Source organism: Sarcophilus harrisii, chromosome 6, assembly GCF_902635505.1.
Source record: "Sarcophilus harrisii chromosome 6, mSarHar1.11, whole genome shotgun sequence".
Taxonomy (NCBI): domain Eukaryota; kingdom Metazoa; phylum Chordata; class Mammalia; order Dasyuromorphia; family Dasyuridae; genus Sarcophilus; species Sarcophilus harrisii.
Window position 1 is genome coordinate 124,364,783 of NC_045431.1, and position 27,254 is coordinate 124,392,036.

A 27,254-nucleotide genomic window follows, 5' to 3' on the forward strand; every position below is an offset into this window, starting at 1 on the left:
TGGCATTGGGCAAATAGGATCAACAAGGGCTGGTGTTCTAGGAGAGACTAGTAAGGCAGTCAGAGGTCCCATGGGGCCCTTTGAAGGAAGTAGATCTATATGTTGAACTAGGAGGTAGTGGCTGAATTGAAAACTGCTACCTGCCTGGGAACAAAGGATCAACCTTTGGGACTTTCCCCACTTCTGGTGGGATGATTGCTGGATCCTAAGATGATGCAGGGGGAGGGGGGGAGAGGGGGTGTTCCACTGTGGTCTGGGTCTGCTGATCAAAGGTTTGGATGGTAACTTAAAGGAGTCGTCCCCTGGGAGTGTGCACCAAACAGCATCGGGGCACAGTTGGACTAGAAGGTCTATGGGGACTTGAAAGTAGAAACAGGGAGCTAGGGTGGGATCTACTGTCATAGGGGGTTCTAAACCTGAGTAGTAGGTGGCAGAAAAGGAGGAACCTCCCTCCAGATCTCTGAAGGTCATTGTCCATGTGGGCTTTGGGGCATGTGGGTTTCCTGAAGCTTTGGAAAGCAGAGGAAGGAGAACTAAGGAAAATCCCATGGAATGGCACTGGAATTACATTCCAGTAGAGAAAGGATGGGGTGGGGGGGCCTTAGGGAACGATATTGTCCCTATACAAACAAATAGGGCAATCACAAACAGTAGTAACAAAGCAATGATTACAAGAATTAATCTTTCCAGAATTTTCTCACCCAGTGTTTTTCAAAGATTTAGGGGAAATTAAGGACTAGAGGAGCAGATCAGTTTCAGTTTCAGTGGATCTTTGCTAATTTCCATTTACATTCTGTGGTGACTGCTGTCTTCACTCTGCTGTAGTAAATCCAAGTGGGGATGGACTCAGCTTTATAGTGATAGGCATGGTAAGGATCACAATATGAGGCCCTTTCCACCTGGGTTCCGGGCAGGAGGTAGAAAACTTCTTTATCAGAAAGAACTGCATTGCCAGGCTAGAATGGATGACCAGGGTCAGTAATAGGGACAGGAAGAGCCTCTTGGAGGAGATGTGAGATGTCTTTCTGGGTTTTCTACAAAGCCTGTAGAAACTTGATAAGGGAGGAGTTAGAAACTTCAGCAATTAGGTCTTCTCTAACCAAAGGTAGGATAAGTGGTGATCTCCCAAACAGAATTTCAAAGGGAGTTAGTTAAACCCAGTGTGTTGGGGATACACCTACTTCTAAGTAATGGTAATATTAGCAGTAAGACACAGGAGCTTTGGGTCTTTAAGACAAGCTTTGTAAGGAACTCTTTAAGTGTTCTATTCATTTTTTCCACTTGCCCAGAGCTCTGCAGTCTATATGAACAATGAAGTTGGGGGGAACTGTCAGAAGCAGGAAAGAAGTGGGGAAGGTAGTGGCCCAGCAGGCTGCTGTATCCACAGCCTGATTTCCCACTGCTTCCATTGTCTCACCAGACTGGTGACCTGGACAGTGAATAATAGTAACAGAGAGGGGTAACCAGATAGAATCTAGTAAGGAAAGTATTTCCTCCTTATTCTTAATTTCCTTACCAGTGGAGATTAGTGGGCCCCTTTCTTTGTAAAGAGAGGTATGGACATGAGCTGCTGCAAAAGCATAATAGCTTTCAGTGAAAATGTTAGCCGATTTCCCTTCCTCTATGTGCAGGGTATGAGTCAAGGAAACAAATTCAGCTTTTTGGGCAAAAGAGCCAGAGGGGAGGGAAGAAGACCACAGAGTAGAGAGAGAGGGATAGTCCACCACTGCTGCCCCAGAAACATGGGTGTTCCCCGAAACAAAACTACTCCCATGTATAAAAAGAATCAGGTTAGGGTTTTCTAGCAGGATGTCAGAAAGGTCAGGCCTTGCTGACAGGGTCTCATCAAGGGCTGGAAGCAGTCATGTACGGGGACTGGGTCAGAACAAGGATCTGGGAGCAAGGGGGCAGGGTTCAGGGCCTACGTCTTGGAGAAAGTGACATGAGGATGGTCGAGAAACAGGGCCTGATAGTGGGTGATGCGAGCATTAGAGAGCCACAGGTCAGGGGTGGACCAGAGCAGAGCAGGGCAGAGATAGAGAGAGAATGGCCCAAGGGGAACCTTGTCAGTCTCCTTCACCAGGAGAGCAGTTGCAGCCAGGGAGGCCACCCGGCCATCTAAGCACTTAGAGAGATAAGGGACAGGGCAATGCCAGGGGCCAAGCATTTGGGTCAGAACCCCCTTTGCAATACCTGTAGCCTCTTCCACAAAAAGATGAAAGGGCTTTGTGACATCGAAGAGGAATAGGGTGGGGGCCTTGGTAAGGGCAGTCCTAAGACTTTCAAAGGTAGCTTGTTCAGGGGAGCCCCAGATAAGGGAACCCTGTCCAACTGTGGCAGAATAAAGGGGTTTTGCTATCTCAGCAAAGGAGGGAATCCAAAGGCAAGAGTAACCAGCTGTCCCCAGGAATTCATAAACCTGCTTTATAATAGTAGGGACCAGAATAGATAAAATAGCCTGTATACATTCAGAAGACAGGGAGAGGTGGCCAGATTTGAGAACATAGCCCAGAGCTGAGCCTTCTTAGCAGAGACCCTATAATCTAAGGACTGAAGGAGTTGCAAACAGGCACAAGTTGCCCACAAGCAGAGGGACTCATCAGGGATTGCAAGGAGAAAATCATCAACATATTGAACAAAAAAGCAATAAGAATGTTCCTTGTGGAAGGGCTGGAGGTCCAGATGGAGAGCTTCACCAAACAGGGTGGGGGAATTTTTATAACCTTGTGGCAGCCTTGTCCAAGTGAATTGCCCTGAGAATCCCCTTTGGGGATCCATCCACTGAAAAGCAAAAAGGGTGCAAGGGGTATTGAAAAGAAAGCATCCTTCAGGTCCAGAACAGTATATACAGTGTGAGTAGAAGGCAGCAAGCTGAGTAGGGTATATGGATTTGGGGGATGGCTAGTTTCAACCCATTTGTTTACCTCCTAAACAGGGGGTAGTCTGTAGACCCAGGCTTCCTGACTGGAAGCAAAGAGGTGAACAGAAATACCCAAGAGAGCTTCCCTTGGCATGGGGTACTGCCTGATAGCTATGGGAGAGGCAGTGGCCAGAAGCTGCACAACAACCAGTGCATGATGAAGCCTGGGGAGTAATTTTCTGTCCGTACCTGAGGTAAATCTGCCTGAATTGAGAGAGAAGAGTGGAGGGAGCAGAATAGATTGGCACGGTAGAAGCCACTAAGATATGTTCAAACTGGAGGGGTAGGGTGACAAGATGACGCTTTGGACTGGCAGGATTTAGGGTCAGAGAAACCTGGTCTCCAGAAAAGGAAATGGTTACCTGAAATTTTTGAAGCAAATCCCTACCAAGAAGAGGATATGGGTTGTCTGTCATGACTAGGAACTGCACTATGCCCTAGATGGATTGTACATTCAGTAGTCCAGGGATAAGGAACAATTTTACCAGTAGCACCTTGTATAGGGGTAGATTTTGGAGATAATGGACCCAGAGATTTTGTTAGAGCAGAGTACGTGGCTCCAGTATCAACCAGAAACTCAACAGGCTGACCCCCAATTTGTAAACACATCCTAGGTTCTCTGGGGTCTAGAGAAAGAGAACCAGGTTTGCCTCAGTCAGCCCCTTCAAGAGAGAGGATATTCTTGGGACAATTCTGGATTGGACATTCATTTTTCCAATGGCCTGTTCCCTTACAATAGGCAAACTGGTCCAAGCCAGTGATTGCTGTCCACAGAGGCACTGGGGAAGATCCTTTGAGTTGTTTGATTCTCTTGTGGCTGCAATGACTGCCTTGGTGTACTGTTTATCAGCTTCCTTACCCAGTGTGTCTCGGGTATTAAGGACTTTCAGACTATCTCAATTAGTTGGGATATATTCATGCCCTCAAATCCCTCCTGCTTCTGTATCTTCCTATGTATATCTGAGGCAGACTAACAAATGCAATATTCACAGATCTATAATTCTCAGGAGTTTCAGGGTATATAGTACTATAAGTTCGGTAAGCCTTCTATAAATGTTCTAGGAATGCACCAGAGCATTATTCCAGACCCTGAATAACTTCAGAAATCTTTGTCATGTTAATAGGCTTTCTGGCTGCAGCTTTAAGACCCCTATAGTAAGCCAAAAGTGCAGTACAACCATAATGGGAGTTGGGGTCCCAGGAAGGCCTCTCAGAGGGAAAACTAGCTACTACTTGATTACGATGTTCATCTATGGATCTCCCACCAGGTCCAAGTACAGCCTTTCTAGCTTCCCATTTAATTTTATCCCTCTCTTCAGTAGTGAAGGGGATGGTGAGAAGTTGCTGACAGTTATCTCACGTGAATTGGTAGGTATGAAAAACAGATTAGAAGGTTAATCAAAAGTTGTGGTTTTTCAGAAAATGGAGGATTCTGAGTTTTTCAGTTATATATATCATTTGTAGAAAAGGGAACATAAACTAAGAAGGGGACTCCTTCTGAGCCCACCATTTCCATTAGAGGCAGAACAGATTTTGGGAAAACTGGGGATGGCCAGACAGATCAGAAGCATTGTATGAGACTCCACCTCAGGTACAGGAAGGTGAAAGAGACAGAGGTGACGCAGGGAAAGGCGGAGTAGGAAACAGAGCAGGAGAAACAGGGGAGGCAGAAGGCATGAAGCTCCTGTGTGCAGGGAGGAGGGAAGAGAAGGTCAGGGAGGCAGAAGGGAGTGGAAGAAAATCTGACAAAGGAGCTGTTGCTGAAAAGTGAGAGACTTAGGAGGTTTGAATTTTCAGGCAGTAATTCAAGTGGGGACAGGGAGTTTGCAGGCAAGAGTAGATACAGGTATAAACCCAGATATGGCAGTGGGGAGAGAATGGGAGTGGGGATTACCTAAGGGATCTTCATTAGAGTCCTGTAGGACCTTTTTCTCCAGTTGTGCTTGAGCAACTGGCAGTCTACAATCTTCCTTTTCTGTTCCCAAGGATTGGATGACCAAAATACAAATACCATTTTTCATGGTCACAGCTCTCAGCCAGGAAGGGGGGGGGGGAGTGGTAGGAGACAATTTGACCCAAACATCAATACTGATGTGGATGGCCAGGTTCACCAGTAATTATCTGGTGCATTGCTTGTGCTATGTCTCTATCATATGTGCCTTCTAGTGGCCATCCTACCCCAAAGGAAGGCCTCTCCTTTTGGCAAAACATTTTTAGTTTATCCATAAACATGATGTTTCAATGTTTCAGATAAAAGATTAAGAAGATAATTAAGTGGAGTTCCTACCTTTGAAGCAGAATTCCCCATGTTAAGGTGGCTGAGTTAACAGACAGCCTTATACCACTTAGGGAGAATTCCTAATAACTTTGAACACTGCTTTTTCTGACAGAATACCCAAACCTTTTCTGTCCCTTTATGACCAATTGCCAAATTTCTCAATCACAGTTCTTAAACATAACAGAGCTCTTAAATCAATAAAACAGATAGACAATTAACACAGAACACAGAACCCTAATCACACAAACATTGAACATATATAAGCTAAGAGCAAGCTTCTGGAATTTCAGGAATGCCCATCAGGGAAGTTTTTAGCTCGGCACTCTTCCCTCCCAGAAACCCAAATGGAGCTTTTATAATTGGCTTCCAAACTCCAGTTTGGCTCATTTCTCTGCCTTTAAAGAGAATTCCAAGATATAAAAAATATCCAGATCCAGGATTGCACCAACAATATGGCACCTAGAACCAGATAGTGCTTAAACACATTCAGATTTATTGTCCAAAGATATTCAGACCAGATATGTGTCTTAGAAGACACTCAGAACAGATAACATCACACAGTACCCTGCTGATGTTTCCCAGAAATCCTCTCCTGGATGTTATTCTCTCTGGGGCCCAATTGCTAGCAAACAGACAGACAGACCAAATTGTGTCCTAAGACACCCAGACTTAAACTCTTCTGTGCTGGAAATGGGGGTGTCCACAATGAGCCTTGCTGTGGCTGAAGACTGTTGTCCTTCGTGGGAATTCTGGAACAAATCAGGGCTATCCTCTCCAGCAAAGAACCCAGACCTCAGTTGCCCCCAAGGTTCCAGGGGGAGGCCAAAGGTCTCTAATCTCTAATCCTGCTCTCAGTTCTGATATCTCGCTGGGGCCTCCAAAATATAGAGCCAAAGAAACTGAGGCAAGATAGAGACTAGAGAGTTTTTAATATTTTATTTATTGGGGAGCTTAATTGATTCACTGGATCAGACTTTTGTTTCAAAGTATCCAGTATTGAAGGTGAGACTCCAAGGATTTTTATAGGTGGGACATTAGTGAGAAGAGACACAAAGACAGAAGGCAGAGAGTGGGAATTTTCAGGGATGAACCATAAATTTGGATCTAACAGATTGGGGGTGAGAACTATAAATTCTTACAAATTGGGAGTTAAGAAAGTATTCAGCTAGAGACAGGAAGTCTGGAGAGACAGAGGTAGAAGATGCCAATTAGGTATCTGAGATAGGACATCTGGAGTCTTATCTTTTGGAATGCCAGAGTGGCCAGATCTCTATAGCCCTAATTATGTCAGCCCTAATGAACAGAAAAGGGGGTAGGAGCTAACATACTAACTCAGGGAAATTGAAACATAATTCAGAGAAACTAATGCAGGGAAATTGAGGTAGAACAATTCAAGGAGACTGTGGCATAACACTTTGATTTCATTTAATTGCAAAGATTCATAGCTTAGATGAGTTTGAAGAATGCTTTGTATTCTATATCAAACAGCTTATAAATAGATCAATTTACCTAATTGTAGACTTTGTGTGATAAAAGAATTAATATCATCAAATCAAAAATGTGAATTTGAATTAGACCTTTCCAATCTATACTATCTTAATTACATTTTAAACATTACATTTGGCATCTACCACATACAAAACAGTATAGTAGGTAAAGTTGGTAAAATAAAGGAACTGAATAGCCATAGCCCAAGAGAAAAGAAAAACTTCTAAACACTGAAAGATAGTATTACCTCCTGCTCAACTATTATCCATGTTGGGGCACATTCCAATAGCAGTGAGTCCAGGAAAGTCCAGAATGCTTTATCTACAATCCCAGCTATTTAAAAAAAATCCATACCATCTTTCTCATCATCATCTTCATTGTTGTGATGATTTAATTTGTAGCTGCTTTCAGAATGAAGATTCTTTCAACCTTCACATTGACATAAGCAACAGCTGGATATTCATAATCCTTTGGAAAATAATATGAGCAAGAAACTTAACTTTTCCATCTAGTGAATGATTTTCTAGGTCTGTAATAATGTACCAACCTCCTGGAGAAGAGAGTGAGTTTTAAGAAACAACAAATCACAATTGCTACATTTAACACTTGTACAATTTATTTAATTAAATCAGCCATTGTACACATTGCAGCTATGTGTTGTTAGTGTATTTTTTTTTCCTTTAACTAATACATGCCCTCATAGATATATTCAATTGGTGTTATCACCATGGGAACAAGATGCTGATTCATCAACTTAAAATTCACTTTTTTTCTCACAGTATTCAAGTTTTTTGATAACACAGCAAAAAACCAAAATCAAAAAAGGTGAATAACCATTATGTTGTTACACAGACATCATCTGCACCGCAAGAAACACAAAAGAAATGCTTTTCTTGAGCTTCATTAAAGGTCAATCAATGCTGTTCTTGACAAGGAGAAAGCCAGGATGTGTCTTAAATGTTCTACCCTAGACCTCTCTCATTTTGACTGCCAAAGAACACTTTATTTTCTATCTGACTGCCAAAAAGTGCTAGTACTGGAGACTTAGAAGCTTTGGCCTTTGAACAGCTTTGCCTCTCAAGAAAGATTTGTTTGTTTTTTTCCCCCTCTTGGCATTGTTATTTTAATGATCAAATGCCATTGTATGCAGCCTTTGTTTTTTATTTTTTTTATTTTTAGAGCAAGAGTGAATCATTTTTTCCCCCCACAACAGGAAAAGACTAGATAGAATTAGAAAATTTTCAGTCCCTGGAGGATTGACTCATTTTTTCCACTCTTCAACGTTGAATATACTTTATCAAATAACTGATTCAAAATGTATATTGTTTATATGTAGATATTTGTGTGTGTTTTATATATGTGTATGTGTGTGTGTTAAAATACTACACAGCTCCAACCACTAGAAGAATAAGGTATAGGACATGTAAATTTCTCAGATTTTATATTCCCTTCTTTGAATCAAACAAAAAAAATGCAGAAATATTTCTTGTAAGTAGCATGTTAGCCAAAAATGTAAACAAAAAATCAAAAATACTAACCCAAACCAAATCTTCTGAACCTCATTACCAAACAGAAAACAATCTCATTCTGAAGTTCAAAACTGATCACTCAGTGCTAAGAATAAGGATGATAAGCTCTTAATATAATTATAAGAGGATTTTTGTTTTGGGGTTGAGTTTTGTAAATGCCACATGCATGTATATCTGGGAAGAGGCAATCCAGAAAATTTAAAAAAACCAAACAAATATGGTGAGAATTTAACTGTATGTCTAAAAAGTAAACCTTGTTTTCCACTGAGTTATCTACAATGCAGTGGCCAGCAGAAGGTACCACATCAGTAAGACAATGTGATTTACTAAAGCAGTGAGAACAAAAAATGACTATGTTACATCTATTTAATACACCCTGCCCATGAGTCCCAAATTGGAAAGATCTTAAGATTCAAATGTACCATAGGATGTAGTTTAGCTGCTAGAGATTTGATTATTTAATCATTTTCTTTAATTCTCCAATGGTTTTATCCCCCAGAATTCTTTAAGTGGCAGTTAAGAGTCTTAAAGTGTAGATGGGCACAGCCAGTGGGCACTTCATAGTAAAGGGCTGTACTTGACAGTGATCATCACCTGACCCTTACAGCCCTTCATGGTGAGAGATTACTAAGCTGGAAGTCCTATGGTCAAGGTAGCTTTGCACAGATCTGTATTTTTAGTCGATTGTGTTAGCAATATCTTTATTGTTCAGCAATTTCTATAAACCCTTTACATTTTCTTTGAAAGTTTTGTAAGTTCAAGCACTTTATCTATATTCCGTCTGTGTAGGTATTTTCATCAGAATATCAGAACATGAAGAGGCCTGCAGATGGTGTTGTCCAGATCAAAGGATTCTCACGGAACTAGCTGGAAGCAAGGGAACAATTGAGGTGGCAAGTTCCCAGTACAGCATAAAGATAACAATTTAGTGGGTAAACTATCCAATTGGTCACAAATCAGCTTTGTGATTTTTGTGACTTTTTGGTCACAATTAAAAATAAATGGAAAAAAAAGAAAGGTCGGGGTGAGAGGAGGGGAGAGAAGAAAACCAAAGTCACTGTGTGTATTTCATTAATTAAGGAATTTGTGATCACTACACATCCTGAAGAAAGTGAAAGCTGCATATTAAGTGGGTATGTAATTTTCTTTATAAGATGTGGGTAGCCCCTCATTTGGCCTCATGCTTCCAGTCCTCCCTACAGAAATATCTAAGAAATTGCTGAAGGTCATGTTGGAGGTCATCTGGTTTTAGTGCTTCTGGTGTATCTTCCATCTGTTCCAAGTGAATGTGTTTTTCATGTTGGTCTTTTACTACAGTCCTCTTCTGTCTCTCGGCTTTATTCATTGTTGTCCTGAAGAAAGAAAGGAAAGAAAGAATTACTCTGTGTGATTCTGTCTCTCTGTATCTGGAGCTCTGTCTCTCTCCTTCTCTGCCTCTGCCACTCTCTGCTTATCTTTTCTATCTTTTATCCAAAGATAGCAGAATTTAGTGGTAACTACTGATGATGACACTGGACTTGCCTGAGTGCCAGAAAATTTAAATTCTAAACAGATTTGACTATTAACTAGCTGTGTAATCAACAAAGAATCACTAAAATTCACAAGACCTCAATATTCTTTGCTTCTCAAATAAAGGAAGTAAACTAATTTCATTTTCTCTAAATATTTTTTTGAATTTGGAAAAATAAAGAATATGCTCATAAACAAATGTAAAGGAGCCAACCCCCACAAAAATGTTTCCTATATATTCAGCATTGTTATGTATATGTATACATATATATGGGAATGTATATATAGATATAAATATATATGGAGGAAGAAAAAGAAGTGTGATAATATGGGTACATCAATATTAGAACCCACACATATCTTCTAACGTAGGAAAGGATTTCTGAAAAGACTGAATTATACTCCAAAGCACAAAGATTCTAGGTCTCAATTTGCTGAAATGTCAATTGTCCCTTTCTTGTACATTGTAAATGAAGGGCAGTTTATTCCAATAGAAGACACAAAAATGGAGTGAAAGTTCAGTTTGTGAGGAGATAAGGATGTGATCAAAGTGAGCAGGAAAGTTAAGATTTTAATGATAGAATTCTAAGTGATCAGTCCTGCAGGACAGGTGGACCCCAGAGAGGTATATATATACACAAAGATCATTAAAAGTAATCTATGGAAATGGATTGAGTTTATTCTTTAAGCTAGGAAAATCATGATTGTTCACTTCATTCAGGGAAAAATCAGTCATTTCATTTCTGCAAATGAGCTTAGTTCTAGAGGAATCCTTCGGATAAGAAAGAGAAACTGAGTGGGATTCCTAACAGGTGATTCAAGCATTGAAATAGTAAATGAATGCTAGCTATTTCTGGATATGGGGAAGGAGTTGTTTTATCACAGAAACAGGTTTTAGGGATTATGATTTTGGTCATATATATAGGCCCAGCATATTAAATGAGAAGATTGGTTCTTATCAAAAGAGTAATTTTGAGAATTAGCTAGTTGATTATCATCAGGTAAACTGACTAGCACAAAGAGATTGTGGGAGAGAGACAGTTCAGGAATTGGAGTGAATCAGACCTCACCTAGAGCTAAAGAAAACCATTATAAAGACTTATAAGATGAAATGTAGAATAAGCCAGCTCAGGGATGTAATCTTTGAGCTGGTCAACTAGAAAAACTTCCTTCTTAAGTGATTTTACCACAGTAACTATAAATCTAAGGAAAAGGTTTAGAATAGTCTGGCCAACTTGCATCTTTCTCAAATTTAAGGACCCAAGAGTTTGGGTTAGCTTTTGGTTAGAAGCCAACCTGGACAAGAATGAAGTGGACAAGACATTATAAACAAAGGAAAAAAATTAATTTATTAAAGATGAAAGGAACCAAAAAAGGGCAAATGTAGCTGTATTTCTATTTTCAGGGGAAAACAGGGCAATTTGGCAACCTTCCCTTGTTTTTATCCATTTAAACAGGGTATCATAATGTGAGGCCAATGCACTTATATTTTTTTAAATGTTTTTAATAACTTTTTCAATATAATGGAAAATTTTAATCTTATTCATTTTATGCATTTCAGAACTTTATTCTGAGAAGGAATCCATGTTTCATCAAACTGCCAACGAAGGACAGTTTATAATTCTCCTCTTTTATATCCCTGCATCCTTGGGCATAGGGAACTATATCTAAAAGGTAGTGTCATTTAAATGACAGCTAGGCAAGGGATAACGTGTGTCTTTTTCTACAGGAACATCTTGATTTCATCTTCACTGAAGGAACCTGAAGGGAAGTATAGTTTTTGAGATATCTAAAAGAACAGGTGAATAAACCTTGGGAATCCCAGAACAAGAATATGGAGGAGAGAGTTGAAAATGGAACATATAATTACAGGTCAATAATATAACAATGGTTAAAGTTATGACCCGCCAATGGGCTGTGTCACATTTTATTCTGCACAATAGTCTCCTTAGCTTTTGCTGAGGTATGTATCACTCCAGCTCCTGAAGTGTATCTCATGCACAAACCATTTTTCTGTGTTCACCTGATGCCAATCAACTATCTAATTTCGTACAAATCATTTAACTTTACTTAGTCTTGGCTTCCTTCCTTATCAAAAAGATATAAAGAGGTCATTTCTAAGGTCTCTTCCAAATTTTAAGATTCTATGTGAAGGGAGGGAGAGAAAGAGAGAGAATACCTGGATTTCTCCTAAATTGTCTATCTGGAGAATGATTAAAAATTCCAGAAATCCAAATATTTTTCTTGTGGGACAAAAATTTTTAGGGAATGTATTTGAATTCATTTTATTTGAAGTTAAAAATATGTAAAACAGCTATTGGTTCCAGTCCAGTGGACAGTATGAATTCCAACATCACAACTACTTTATTGGATTCATTATTTGCTCTAATCAGGACCTAGTGATATAGAAATGCAAGATGTTTGGTAACTGCTACTGCTTTTTGCATTTGGCTGAAAAGCAGATAGTGAGGGAGCCTCCAATTTCTTCCTGCAAATTTGGCATGTTTAATGGGCTTTAAATATCTACAGAGAGCAATGGGAGTTTGAATAGTAGCTATCTACTGAGGTACAGGAAGTGGTTTGTTAATCTCATTAAAACTTACATGAACTTCCCAGCATTAAAAGAGAAGTTAACTCACCCAAAGCAAAATATAGTGATTTGTCAAAGGCTTATTGGTGGATCAGTGAATAAACTGGAAAGTTTTAAAAACAGGAAAGTCAGATTCCAAAATGGATGTTCATGGTTCTGAGCACAAATTTTGCTTTCTAATTTTATGGGCTGTCTTTGGCAATACAATCTTCAATTTCTGTTCAATATCTCTGAATGCAGTCAAATATGAAAGGAGAAATAAAAATCAAGTCCATGCTATTTATCACTCATGCAGAGATGTTAAAACGTTAATTTTTTAAAAAAGGTTACATACTTTACAAAACTATTATTTAGGAGATCTCCCAATGAACATGATCTCATTGTACCAACAGGGCACTCTAAAAAAAGAGATATGGGGGCAGCTAGGTGGTGCAGTGGGTAGAGCACCAGCCCTGAAGTCAGGAGAACCTGAGTTTAAATCTGGCCTCAGACATTAACACTTCCTAGATGTGTGACCTTGGGCAAGTCCCTTAACCCCAATTGCCTCAGGGGAAAAAAAGATATAGTCCCACTAGCAATTTTAAATATTTTTAAAATTTTTTATTTTAAAATATTTGTTGTTAATGCACACAATATTTTTTTTAATTTAAACATTTATTTTGCTTTGGAGGAAATAAATCACACTCCTGTTCCTAATATATACTGTGTACATTGAGAAAACTTTCTATGGGGAAAAAACACAACTTTTAGTCCCTTTTAGGAGAGACTCTAGACGTGTCAAATTTAAACTTTATTTATTAGTTCCCTGGAACTCTAGGATGTGGGAAATGGTTCAGAGACTGAGAAAAGTTTGACACTATTTTGTGGAGAGAGGCTGCTTCCAGGATTGAACCTGGCTTGGGTGAGTCCAGCATAGAGCCCTTTTTTTGGAAGGGAGGTCCTAGGCCACTAACAACATATGAATTTTCTACATCGCTATATATATGGCCTGTTTCCTTTTGTAGAGTGTAAGCTTCTTGATGGCAAGAATTATCATGCTTTTGTCTTTGTAGCCCCCATTACTGCCACTTGGCATATTGACTTACCAAAACCTGTGATTTAATGATAGCATTTTATCTAGCAGATGTGATGTGAAGGGCCATCAGCAGATTTGGGGATCAGATGTTTGGGCAAGGTCATGAATACTGACTCTGGTTCTTTCTACTGATGTTGATCTTATATGAAGCTATTAAAACTCAGAATTCCCATCTCCCCAGCAGCAAAATGGGTATTATAATACATTCCCATCTTATATTTTGCCAACCAAAGCACTATAGCATTGTAACTTTTATTATAATTGTCCCACCACAAAAATCTTTTGTATATTGTTAGTTGATTAATATTTCCCTATCAAAATCAAAGCATCATACCATGCCAAACCAAACCTTTTAATAACTGATCCATCCTCTTTCATGATTTCATTTTCTACTAAACTAGGTAGATGGACTTTCCCATGGCTACCTGCATAACTCAAAGCCTGAAATAAAAATATAATGCAAAATAAAATCCTATTATTAATCCATAAACCCCTCAAGAAAATAGAATAACAATTTTTAATCCAGATTTAATATGAACACAAATACTTGAAAGGAAAATAACTTGCAAGCAATTAAAAAAAGTTTTGGGTTATACTGAAAAGCTACATTTTTAATCAAATATGATGTTTTCTTCTCAGCTTAAAAAAAATGGTGAATTCCAATTGCTTTGAATTTGGAGGGTAAGGAGGCATAACAGAGGCATGGAATTTACCAATTACTCTACAACTCCCTATAAACGTTCATAAACACTCACTAACAATTATATTTTGACTGCTATTTCATTTCTTTCTCCATCATCTTTGTGGTGATGTAAATGAAAAATGAAATAACCAAAAGAAAAAGAAAGACAAAAATCAGTATCCTGTATGATTGCACTTTGATAATCAAAAGTTTACAATGATTCCAGAATGTCAGTACCTGTCACAAAAATTTCTCCTAACCAAAGTTAAATTAAAAAATTAAATGGACACACTATTTATGTCTCCCTCTCTTCACACATGATCTGTTTATAGTAGAGGGAGAACACGTATATATGTATATATGTATATCTATATATTTTTTTTTCAATTAGCTTTCTTTTTGTTGGCTGAGCGATAAGTGCCTACCCAATAATTATTGTAAACTTCATAGAAGAAAAGACAAAAGAATGCTCTGGCATTAAGATTCTATATGACAGTACTAAATCTAATAAAATAAAGTACAAATAAAGTACAGTTTGGATATGAAACTAAAAGAAACATTTAAATATGAAAAACCAAGAAGGGTCTAGATTTTCATACAAAATTCATCTTTGACTGAAGGAAATTCAGTAGCCAAAACTAGCATCCTTCCAGATTGTTTTTTTTAAAAAAATATTTCAAGAGGTTTAACATAGAAATTTTTTGTAAGGAAGTGAATTCTAAAATTTGTAATTTACGAAAAATTAGAAATTATAGAATTTTTATCTTTGCTTTTGATTTTTATAGAAAGTAGGTGAATTCCCAAACTTCTTATTCATCAAAACCAGAATTTGATGAATCTTATTACTTTTGATTTATATATAAAGAATATCCATTATTTTACTTAGTTCTTTTTAGAAATATTTAAAATTAGTATGAAAATTTAATTTGCAACATTCTGTTAAAGTCCTCCCAATCAAAAGCATCCATTTAAAAGTTACAATTATGGGCCAAAATAATTGATAATATATTCCTGAATAATATTATATTGAATGATTATCAAAGAATTACACATACACACATTAAAAATAAAATACAGACAATGGTGATGCTGCTATACCTCTTCAAAGTCATCTTTGGCTGATGGAAGATCAGTAGCTAAACTAGCATCCCCCAGATGTTTCTCCATCCTTTCTCCATGTACCATGGTTGTCTTAACAACTTTGCTGACCTTACGGCCTTCCACAGGCTCAGATTGAAATTGTGAAACATTGGGCTCAGAGAAAGTTACCTAGTAAATGGGGAACAGACAGGATACAATTTCAATCTATTACACTATGCAATTAATTAATATGCATTTATGTCAGTTACTGAATAAGTGGAAAAAATTCATAAGGGAATCACCAGAGCATTTCAACCTCAAACATTAGTAAACTTGAGACCAATTCAAAGTAAAACTGGCTCACAGCCTCTCTTAGTGAAAATACTTTCAATAAAAAAATAAGGGGGAAGAAGATGATCAAAATAGATACTTCTCTTAAGTTTATATAAACTACTTAAGGGTTACTTGACCTCAACAAAGGTTGAGTTTATACAACAGTAAAAACCAGTTACTTTGGTGAAAGAAATTGATTGGTTCTGTTGTATGAAAGCATGACCATTAAAGCCATTTGTAGACTTACTACATTTTGGGGGATAAATTTGTTTTTTTTAGTGTTGTGTGGACATAATACAATGTTCTCCAAGAGTTACAATTTTGGCTTAATTCCTATGCCTTTGAGAGTTTAAAGCTCACTTGCTTTAAAATAAGACAATTGGTCACTCTGACAACTAACTGCTAAGAGCCTCAGGAAGGACACAAATAGGACTATGATTTTTTGATATAAGAAATTCCTAGATGAGGTAATTTCCCTCTTCCAATAAAATTTTCTATGACTTAAAAATTATTACTCAGCCAATAGAGATGGGGTTTGAACCCAAGGCTTTAAAGACAATTTTATCCATTATGTTACACTGAAATTTTAAAAACCAACAATCCATAGTCACAAACAATACTCAAAATGCTTTGAAATTCTCTTGGGATCCTTTGATTCCCCAGGATCAAAATTTCTTTGAGATCCTTGGAATTCTCTTAGGAATAGTTTACAGCAGTTTTGAATACATTTATTTATCAAAAATAACTTTGAAAAAACAGGTATTTCACAAGAATCACTGATGTATATGTGCATAATTTTATGTTGTTTACCCAATAGACTCCATAAATTACTAGTGATTTGATTTCAGTTCTTTCTTACATTTCAACAATCAGACTATGACATGAATAGAGGATAGAAACCAAATTATGAAAAACAGACAGTGGAAAAATGAGAACAAATCTGCCTTTATTGAAGTTAACACAAAATGGCTGTTCCACAACAACACGAAGGATATAACAGTGTACTCTGTTCAAAAATATACAAGACAGACAGGAATCAATCTCAATGAGTCCTATCTCCCAGATCCCTCCCTGACTCCTCTGAATTCTCTTTCCTATTTTTCCATATACTAAGTTATACTTACTTACTTACTTACTTAGAGTAAGATATGCTTACCTCTGATTGTTCACTGTTGCTCTTCAACACTACACGTTTTATAACTTTGGAATAACCATCTCCTTCTTCAATAATCACAGGCTCTTGTAGAGTTCCACACGTAGTAACTTCTTTTTCTATGCCCTCTGGGGATAGGTACCGCCTAATGACCTTTCTGGTGACCTGTAATTATCATTATCATGATTGCATCTCCATTTTGCTTTAAAATATTGGGCTATGAATAGGTCTTTAGTGGGGGAAAGGTATGAAAAACCCAAATGAAAAGGTAAGAACAATCATACCTTCTTCACTACAGTGTGTCCATGTTCATCAATATATTCTTCTTCTGTCACTGTTTCTGATGGTATGTCAGGCATTTCATTTCCCTAAATAGTCAAGAGAACTATGTCATACAGTGTGCATTTAAAATAAATTATTCCCAACTGCTTAAAAATAAAATAATTCAATTAAAGGAGTTGAAAAGCATCACTAAAGTACAAAGACCTGTTAGTAGTTTAGTTATAATAATTTTTTAAAAAGGTCATGCAAAAGCAAAACCTAGGTTAAAGAAAAGGAACAAAAACATACAGTGTTCATAAGATTGGTGACTTTGAAGATACCAGATCTTATTGGTCCTCTGTCATATGACATTAGGGAAACAGGTTAGAATTGCAGGAATCACTCACTACATTTCTTTTCAAACAAAACCTGTTAGCATGGTAGGATCCATTTTCAAATGCCCATGCATTATTCAGGGAACGTGCTAAACCCTCATTGCTTCAGGGGCATGGGTCACTCTCAGGTCACTTGGACAAAGCTCCTGATTCGTGCAATAATTTCACAACTTGTACCTGTATTATCACCCGGCGATGAACAACCCTGGTGGTTACCATAGCATCCTCATCTGAGCTGTCATTAAGCTCACCTAATTCCTTGGTGAGCTCCTAGTGGAAGCAGGGAAGCATGGCTTTGTTTAATATACTAAACATTATTTAGCTATTGGTTTCTGCCTGAGTTCACATTTGATTTTCAAAGTGTTTATTCAGGGCTTTGATTTTATGTCTTTGCTTGGGAAAACTGTCAAGAACTATAAAGTGATTTCTCATTGGGATATAAATATATAAAAAAGAGCAACTGTAGCAATGAATGTTCCCAGGAAGAATTTTGGTTTTGGTTATGGTGACTGATAAATGCCATTTGAATCAAGCTGTTACTCTAAAGGTTGGTACAGCATCATCTGTCGAATTCTGGGGAGAAGAAATTACATCTTTGCTTTTGTTTAGAGCTACTGTCTATATAAGTGTGATTGGATGAAAACCCATAACTAAAAATGACATAATTAATATTTGTATTAGGTCAGATGCATACAGATGAAAAATTATTAATTTAAAGAATAGCAATTTCTGGTAGAATACCAGAGACAGCATGGTAAAATTTTTAGAAATTTGAGCTTTATAGTGGCATTCTTTCAAAGAAAGGTGATGTAGTTCAATGTATAGGGAACTCAAAAGTAGCATTCAAATCTGAATTTTTCTGAATTTCTCTCATTGAATTCCCTCAATGTTGTGTGGCTTTAAGAAAATAGGTTTGCTGAGTGGATGACCACCAATTGGAGAATGGCTGAATAAATTGTGGTATATGAATATTATGGAATATTATTGTTTGGTAAGAAATGACCAGCAGGATGATTTCAGAAAGGCCTGGAGAGACTTACATGAACTGATGCTGAGTGAAATGAGCAGGACCAGGAGATCATTATATACTTCAATAACAATACTATATGATGATCAATTCTGATAGACCTGGCCATCTTCAGCAATGATCTGAACCAAATCAGTTCCAATGGAGCAGTAATGAACTGAACCAGCTACACCCAGTGAAAGAACTCTGGGAGATGACTGTGAACCATTACATAGAATTCCCAATCCCTATATTTTTGTCTTGTCTGCATTTCTGATTTCCTTCACAGGCTAATAATACACTATTTCAAAGTTCGATTCTTTTAGTACAGCAAAATAACTGTTAGCACATGTATACTTATATTGTATTAAATTCATACTTTAACATATTTAACATGTATTGGTCAACCTGCCATAGTGGGGAGGGGATGGGGGGAAGAAGGGAAAAAATTGGAACAAAAGGTATGGCAACTGTCAATGCTGTAAAATTACCCATGCATATAACTTGTAAATAAAAAGCTATAATAAAAAAAAAGAAAGAAAGTAGGTTTGCTCCTCTATCCCCTTTTCTCCATTTGTAAAATGTATGCTGATTTGCGACTTAATAAATTTTCAGTGTGTACTATTGAGCCCAAGAGAATATTTTAAAGCTGTAGAAAAATATACTAGATGTGATTTTGGTAATATAAGAATCTCCTGATGTGCATGACATCCCAAGACAATAGATTTGAGGCAGCAATGAATAATGAATATCATTTAGGTCAAACTGATATTTTTATACAAAAAGAAACTGAAGCCTACAGTTTAAATGTCTTGTCACAGAACACACAACGTAATAGCAGAACTGAGATCTGAATCCTGGTCCTGTGAATCTACCTATACCATTCTTTCTAATAATGGAAATACATTATTTCCCATAATGTAATGAATTATATTTTTTAAACAAAGGTAAGCTTGAAATTTATAATGAATGAATATCAATCAAAACAAGACCTGAGAACCATTAGTTACTCTGGAATTATTTATTCAGGCAGGCTAATATGCTAGTGGAAGAAGGTATAGGCCTTGGACCCAGATGACTTGAATCCTCTATAACCTTGGACAAGCACTGAACTTTCTTCTCCTGTCCTTAGTCTCCTCACCTTAAAATGAGTTGACTGCTAAAGTCTCTTCTATCTCCAAATCTATATTTATGTTACCTGTGCTTCTCTAATCCTGTATCAGTACATTTCCAGCGACAAGGGGAGGAAATTAGAATACCTTCCCCCCTCCTCTAGCTTCTGTTAAGCTCACTGAGGAGAGGGACTGTTTCTCTTTTGCATTTGCATCTCAACATAATATTATGCTCAGCATAATACCTGGCATATGATAAGGACTTAATAAATAAATGCTTGTTGACGGTTATAGATAATGATTTAACTAAACCACTAAATATCAGAACAGATTTATTTTTGTTTAAAGGTTCTGTTTCACTTATCCAACTTTGTATAACAAGTAGTCCTTGACTTAGCTATAAGAAGCAGGGTATTTTGAGATTGAGATTATTCTAGAATTTCCTGAAAAATAAATAATCCTCAAATAAGGCATTATAAATAATTGTGAGAGGAAATTAAAGAAAAAAAAAAGCAATCAACCGTTATTTGAAAAAAATCCCCCATTCTTTGTTGTCCACATTTATGAATGAGGATTTCAATTTTTCTAATCACTATTGAAACCTCAGAAAAATGTAGTTACTTTATTTTCTCCACTATGCTGGAAATTCAATGTGCCCTGCATGGAATAACTGCATTTTTCTACATGACTATTAATAGCAAATCATTCCCTGGTGTGGATCTGCAAAGAATGAGGATCTCTATTTTGTGTCACAGAGTTCCTTCCTCTTAGTCCATTTTGACATAGAGATGAAAGAGTACGATTTATCATTTTTAAAAAATGACCATGGTCTATTTATTCTAGTACCTATACTCTTATTCTTATAGTATAAAGTATACCCTATACTCTTAATGGGCGTTCCATGAAATAATTTTTTAAATCAGTTTGCAAATTAGAACATCAGAATCATGGGATTGGAATTAGAAATGTGTAGACATATTTTAATAATTGAAAACATACTTCAAATTAACATTTGGAAACAAGTAGACTGAAATTCAGATGCTATTTGTTTACTCTTGGAAATTCAATATGAAAGATAAATTCTGTGAATGGCTGTAGTTTTCTAAACTCAGACACTCAGACTCCATAAGTGAACTGAATTCCTTGAGAATAGTTTCTTTTTGTCAATTCCATGAGACTTGTGATGGAGAGAGCCATTTGCATTCAGAAAAAGGACTATAGAGACTGAATATGGATGACAACATACCATTTTCACTTTTCTTGTTGTTTGCTTACTTTTTGTTTTCTTTTTCATTTTTGCCCCCCTTTTTGATCTGATTTTTCTTGAGCAGCATGATAATTGTGGAAATATGGATTACTTGTTGTCTAAGGGGGATGGGGTGAAAGGAGGGAGAAAAGATTTGGAACACAAGATTTTGCAAGGATGAATGTTAAAAGCTATGCAATAGGCTATTATTAAAAACAAATTCTGAAAATAAGCTATTATTAAAAATAAGTTGAGGTAGAGGAAAAAGGAAAATAAAAAGCTAAAAAAAAGAGAGAGAATAGTTTCTTTTTGTAGAATAATTATCATGAAATTCTTCCATGAAGCAATATTTAATGTATAAATTAATGCCTAATTGTTAGTAAAATAATAAAGATACTTCAATTACAAAAAATGAAGTTATGAAGGAGAATAAATAATGTTCTAGTTAGCTTTCAAGACCTATTGGTCCATAAGTGAAATAATTTTTTTTTTCAAAATAAAGAGACAAAATTTGGGGCACTCTGTTTAAGATCGAGAATAGATCTGCTCCTTTTAGACCATCATTTTAAGCCTATACATTTTGTAGATGAAGAAATGCTGACCAGAGAGGATGAATCACCTAGCAACAGAATTAGATAGAAGAACTCTGACTGAGTTCTTGCTATCAGTCAGTGGGCACTAAAGATTATGAGTATTGGTACAAAGAGTAAATTCACAGAATTCACATCCTAATTAGTGAAGATTTTAAAATAAAGACCAGATGGCCACTTGTTTCTGATGTTAAAGAAAGGATGAGTTATTTCAAGTCTGATTTTATCTATGATTGTCCTGGTATTGAGAGATTCAACAATGCTAAATTCATTGGTTCTAGAAAATTTAAAATCTATGAACCATTTCCCTTGTTCCTTGGTTTAAACTGATTTAGAAAATCTTTGTGACATAAAATAATGTCACAAAAACGGGGGAATCTCCAGATGGAAAAAATAGACCTCCTCTTCCATTGTTTTTTTAAACTCAATTACAATTTTTTGGAAGATAGATAAAAGAGGAATTCTGTTACCTTTTCAAAAGATTCTTCTTCAAATTTTTCAAGTTTCTGTGCTTGGTCTTCAGCTGACTCTATAATGACAAGACTACTTCTCCTTGGAGAGCTCTCATCCTTATTTAAAAGGAACTCCTCAGGTTCTTGCACAATGGGGGATTCTCCTTGATCATTGGGTGCTGGGGTCGGGATATAGAGCCTCTCTTCTTCAAAAGTTCCAGTAATTTCTTCAGGTGTTTTAAGGAGGAAACCAGTTAGTTGGACAACTTTTCTTGGTTCTTCCTGTTCAGTTCCTGGAGTAGTGACACTGAAACAGAGAGAAAAAAGGTAACCACAAAGAATATCATTTAAAAAAAAATGCAGTGAGGTGGCACAGTGGATAGAATCTTGGATTTACAGAAAACCTTTAAATCCTGAGTTCCCTTCCATCCACAAATACTTACTTTTTGTGGGACCCTACATAACTCACTTATCTCTGCTCTGTTTTCCTATCTACAAAATGAGGGTAATAATAGCATCTACCTGATTGTTATGAGGCTCAAATGAACTCTATTTATAAAGCAGTTTCATCATCTGAAAAATGAGCTAGAGAGGGAAATAGAAAGCTACTTCAAGTATATTTGCCAAGAAAATCCCAAAATGGGTCAAAAATATTTGTGTTGACTGAAAAAAAAAATGAAACTGCTATTAACATGATGTCTGACATACAGTAAGCAGTAAGTAAATATTAGTGATAGCTATTATTTATCATCATCATCATCATCATCATCATCATCATCATCATCATTTCCAATGCTCACCTCCCTTTAGAGTGAGAAAAGATCTCCATTTTCTCTGACAATCTATGGTATACCCAATGGTTTTTTTCCTTAAGAACAAAACTTTAAATTATGCCATAATTTAATTTTCTAAAGGTAACAAAGTATTGGTATTTCTTAAATCTGTTAATCTCCTACATTAGTAAAGTGTTCTTTAGTATAACAATCTTTTCTTAATGACTATACTATCATTGTTGTAAACATTAGTTCACAATAATACATGAATTTTATGGCTGTAATATCTGCTATAAATGTACTCATTGCCAGTCACCTCTTTCTACTGCTTTCAATAAACTACAGTACTGCAATCTATAAGCATCTACACTAAGCACTTATTTTATATGCTGGAAATACAAGGACAGAACTCAAGGAGCTTAAATTTACTAAGACAAGGAGCAAGGCAATATGAGACAGACTATTTAGGGAAGTTTCATAAAAGAAAAGGGACCTAAAAACGAATAAGATTCAAATAGGAAAGAGAAAATAGCTATTAAAAGACTGGGTAAATTTTTTGGCATGTCCCAAAGGGTTTGTGCTGGTTTTTTAAAAGAGAAATAAGGTCAGATCCCTTACTCACTCTTTATTCTTAGCATTTACTATTATCTGTATTCCTAATTTGGGGATTTAATCACATAGTTCCTTGTTTTGTTGCTCTTCCCAGTTTTTGGAGCATAGGGGCTAAATATTATACCTTTATAATATTCTATTCAGCACCCAACATAGTGATGGATACACAGTAGATCTTGAGTCAATCCATCAACAAACATTCATTATGGTTTTGCTATATGCCAGATATTAGGGATACAAAAACAAAAACTGAGTTGTCCTTGACCTCATGGAGCTTCCATTCTAACAAGTAAGACAACATTTATATGTATAATAAATATATACTATAAAATATATTTTAAAAAATACAAGGTAATAATGACTTGAATAAATGATGGCTTCACTGAATATATTTCTAATTGTTACATGAATGCACCTTAGAAGGCATAATGAGCTTTTGCATATATGTGACTCATAATATTCTTATGGAATTCCAAAAATTATAATTATTGATAAGATTATAGGAAAAATGGGAGCATTGAATCAAAACTATCCTCACAATCATTTCAACTCTCACATGTTATATCCCTCTAGGGGGAAAAAAAATGAAATTAGCTGAATGAAAAAAGCAACAGGAGCAACATTATATATATAAATTAGAAGAACAGGGTTTGAATGCTAGTTTAATTATGAAATCATAGGTAAACCATACTCTCTCTCTGGACCTCAATTTTGTCATCTGTAAAATGAGTATTTTGGATTAGGTGATTCTAAGTCTTGTTCCAATTCTACCTCCTATAATAAATATTTGACAAGGAGGAGAATGTAGCTGCAACAAGGCAACTTAAAAGTTAAAAATGAGAATTTAGAGGGTCAGGAATAAAAGTACCAGATATTTCTATGTTATTATTATTGTTATTATTACTATTATTAGATTCCTTTGGACATCTAATAAGCTTTAACTCCCTGTTACTGTTCTAGCACTGACACAGAATAAAGTTATTCTAGCCAATCTTTCAATTGCTGTCCTATTTCATCTTATTCTTAGGGTGTTTTTTTTAAGGATCATTCCATTGATTTTTACATCTATACACTTTAAATTTTAGCTATTTAATTCTATTTCCATTTGTGAGTAATTATAAAAATGCTCCAGAGTGACTATCTGTTTTATATTCCTTTTCTTCTTTTCATTTTTAAATTTTCTTTCTTCATTTTCCCTTTTCCTTTATCCAAAGAGGCAGGTAATTATTGCATAGCTAATACTGCAAAGAAAGATCATTCCAGTACTCTCCCCGTTTGTTTTTCTTTCAATGTTAGATTTGCTTATTAGAATAAGCAATAATGATGCAGACTTGTACTGGCTACAAAATATCTGATAACTAACTTCATATAGGACAGGTTATTGTCAATTTAAGGGAGTTTCCTGATCAACTTGATGAGTTCACAGAATAGTGAACATTTATCACTTATTCAGCATTGCTAATTAGAACTGTATTAATTGGTTGAGTGAGTTGGGATCATCCTCTTTATTCTAACCTATGAAATGAGGGAGAGGGTTAGTTGTAAAATTGGTCTTTGGTCTTTCTCTTATTGGAGAAAGCTAGAAAGGATCAGAAATGTGATTGGAACTAGGTAAGGGGATCAGAAAGCAAGAAATTTATGCAGTCATAGTTTATGCACAGTCCCCCAACATATATTTCTAGGAATGTGAATAGCCACTTTGGTTAGAGGCACATAGGTGTCATGTGTTTTTATCTAGAGGCCTGAAAGAAGAATTCTTGAATCTGGGCTTCCTGGGAAAGGGAGAAGGGATTTCTTGAATACTGCTCAATTCCTACAGAGTTCCAGAATCCAACTTTCTGGGAACAGAAAAGCCATGCTTTATTTTGTTTTTATTTAGAATAAAGGAAGGAGGTAGGGAGGGGCAATTATAATTATTGAACTTAGTGAAAAGGAAAGAGAATGTTTTAGTAATCTATAGATAACAGCTAGCAGGATTTAGATTGTATGATCAATTTAAATATTGTGAATCTCAAATGAGATAAGAGAAGGTTGAGGAAATGGAAGTGATCATAGGGAACAAGGATTATTATAACTCTCCATCATGATCAAGAAGTTGGAACATATGACTATAAAAAGTACTGGAAAAAGTGGTGAGGAGAGTGATATTGCCAAGAGAGAGTCATGAGTTTGTGTGGGCTAGAAGATAGAAAAAGGATGGGAAGAAGTTTAAGATAAAAGTTTAGTAATGGTAGAACAGGCAATCCAGAATGTTGCATGGAACTGTGGTAAATCTGGAGCTGAATGTTGGGACAAAATTGCCTAAGGAAGCATTAAATTTGGTCAATAAAATCCTAGAATCTGGTCTTCTGAGAGGAAAATGGGAGCTACTAAGTACTACCAGTCTCTAGGAATCTGGAATTCAACTTCCTAGAAAGATAATTTTTAGCCTCTTAGAAGAATGAATATGTAGGTCTGCATCTAAAAGCAAAAAAGAATGAAGTCAAATATGGAAAAGCAAAAGACCAAGACTTTGCCCTCTGCGAGTTATTTGGCAGTTCAGATCTAATGGCAAGCAATCTGCAATTTGTCTTATTTATGAGGAGTTAGGCTCAAGTCCTTAGGACAGTTCAAATAAGGCTGCTGGTCTGTATATGTCCATATATATATATATATATATACACACACACATACATATATGTATATATATGTGTATATATACATATATATATGTACATATATATATACATATATGTATATATATATATATACATATATGTATATGAAGTTTCTATCTCTGTGGCACCATTATCTCAGTCAAGCAAGTTCCAAACCTTAAAGTCATTTCTTTATTCTTCCCATCAGAACTGTAATTAGAAATTCTGGCACCTGTGACAAATTCAGTTAAGAGACAAAAAAGGGGAGAAAAATACCAATAGTCGAACTTGCTTATATTTATTGTAGTTGTGTTGGAAGAGGAAATGGCTCATTCTTTATAATCAGTCTTAGTACCTAAGGCAAAACTGTTAGCCTCTGAAATCTCAATTTATAGGAAGGAGATGGTGGCAGGTAAGGAAGGGAAAAGTAGGAAGGAGTAGGGGTAGCCTGGCAGTAGTGGAAATTAGGATTAAGTGTGGTATCACATTGGTGAAAGACTATTAGAGGAACTCCAGGCTGGTGGGATTGTACAGGGTGTCAAATCAATGAGATCATAGATCAATTGAAATATCAAATGTACTGGGGATCAGGAGTACTTTAATATGCGTATAATATCCTTGGTTTCCTTTTAAGTCTCAATTAAATTCCCTTTTTTTTTATTGGAAGACTTCCCAATTTCTTAATTTTAGTGACTTCTTTCTCTTATTTCCTATTTATCCTTTATATGTTTGCTTTTATGTTTTCTCTTCCATTGGATTACAAAGTCCTTGAGGACAAGAACTATCTTTGCACCTTTCCTATCTCCAACACTTAACACATTGCTTGGCACATAGGAGGCACTTAAAAAATAGTGATTCAGCTCCTGGTAACTCCCTTAGTTCTCCAGGAATACTTTCCATCTATGAACCAACTATCTATGAACCAATGTATCAATATGTTGTCTCTTCCCATAGAATGTAAATTCTTTGAAGGAAGAAATTTTTTTCTTTGTATCACTAGGACAAGTCCTTGGGAATCAAGATCTTTTGAACTTAATAAATGCTTGCCAGTGGATTGTTTGTTTGATGAACAATGTACAAAGTATGTCCAAACTTTAAATTAAGAAACTTGAGTCTAAACAAACATTTTACTTATTCCCTCTAAAAAAACAAAACAAAACAAAACAAAAAAACAAAAAAGGTGTTTGTGACACAAACACATGGTTAAGGAACAAAATCATCTTTGACAAGAACATAAGTCATAGGAACAATTTGTGGTTGCAGATATATATTGGTTCAAACAGGTCTTTCCAAGTTTCTCTGCAAATAAATACTATTTCCAATATGCTGGAGGCCTTCCTCTCACTGTAATATTGGCTTTAATACTTAATGTTTATTTAATACTTCTATTTCTAGTCTGGGTCTTAGCCACCCTGAAGGGGAGTGATCCCCGAGGAGCAAGGGACCCTTTTTCCTTGACAGCACCAATACTCATTACCACTGACAGGCAAATAAGCACAAGAGTCTGGGGAATGTATGGAACACACTGCTTTTT

General features: G+C 36.3%; 1 protein-coding gene across 44 annotated transcripts in view; it reads right to left on the reverse strand.

Annotated features, from left to right (window-relative positions):
- Nucleotides 1–7,280: 7,280 nt before the first annotated feature.
- Nucleotides 7,281–27,254, reverse strand: part of ANK2 (ankyrin 2) — an 819,525-nt gene continuing 799,551 nt past the window's right edge. For 42 of the 44 annotated variants that reach the window (XM_031944040.1, XM_031944043.1, XM_031944046.1 and 39 more), the window contains 6 exons: nt 21,718–22,006; nt 16,922–17,005; nt 16,641–16,802; nt 15,170–15,340; nt 13,739–13,830; nt 7,281–9,567 (listed from right to left, as the gene is read on the reverse strand). In XM_031944040.1, the coding sequence (XP_031799900.1) occupies nt 9,384–9,567; nt 13,739–13,830; nt 15,170–15,340; nt 16,641–16,802; nt 16,922–17,005; nt 21,718–22,006 (982 nt within the window). In that variant the 3' untranslated portion in view covers nt 7,281–9,383. The remainder of the gene's footprint in view (nt 9,568–13,738; nt 13,831–15,169; nt 15,341–16,640; nt 16,803–16,921; nt 17,006–21,717; nt 22,007–27,254) is intronic. The other 2 variants (XM_031944051.1, XM_031944052.1) reach the window with 2 other exon arrangements.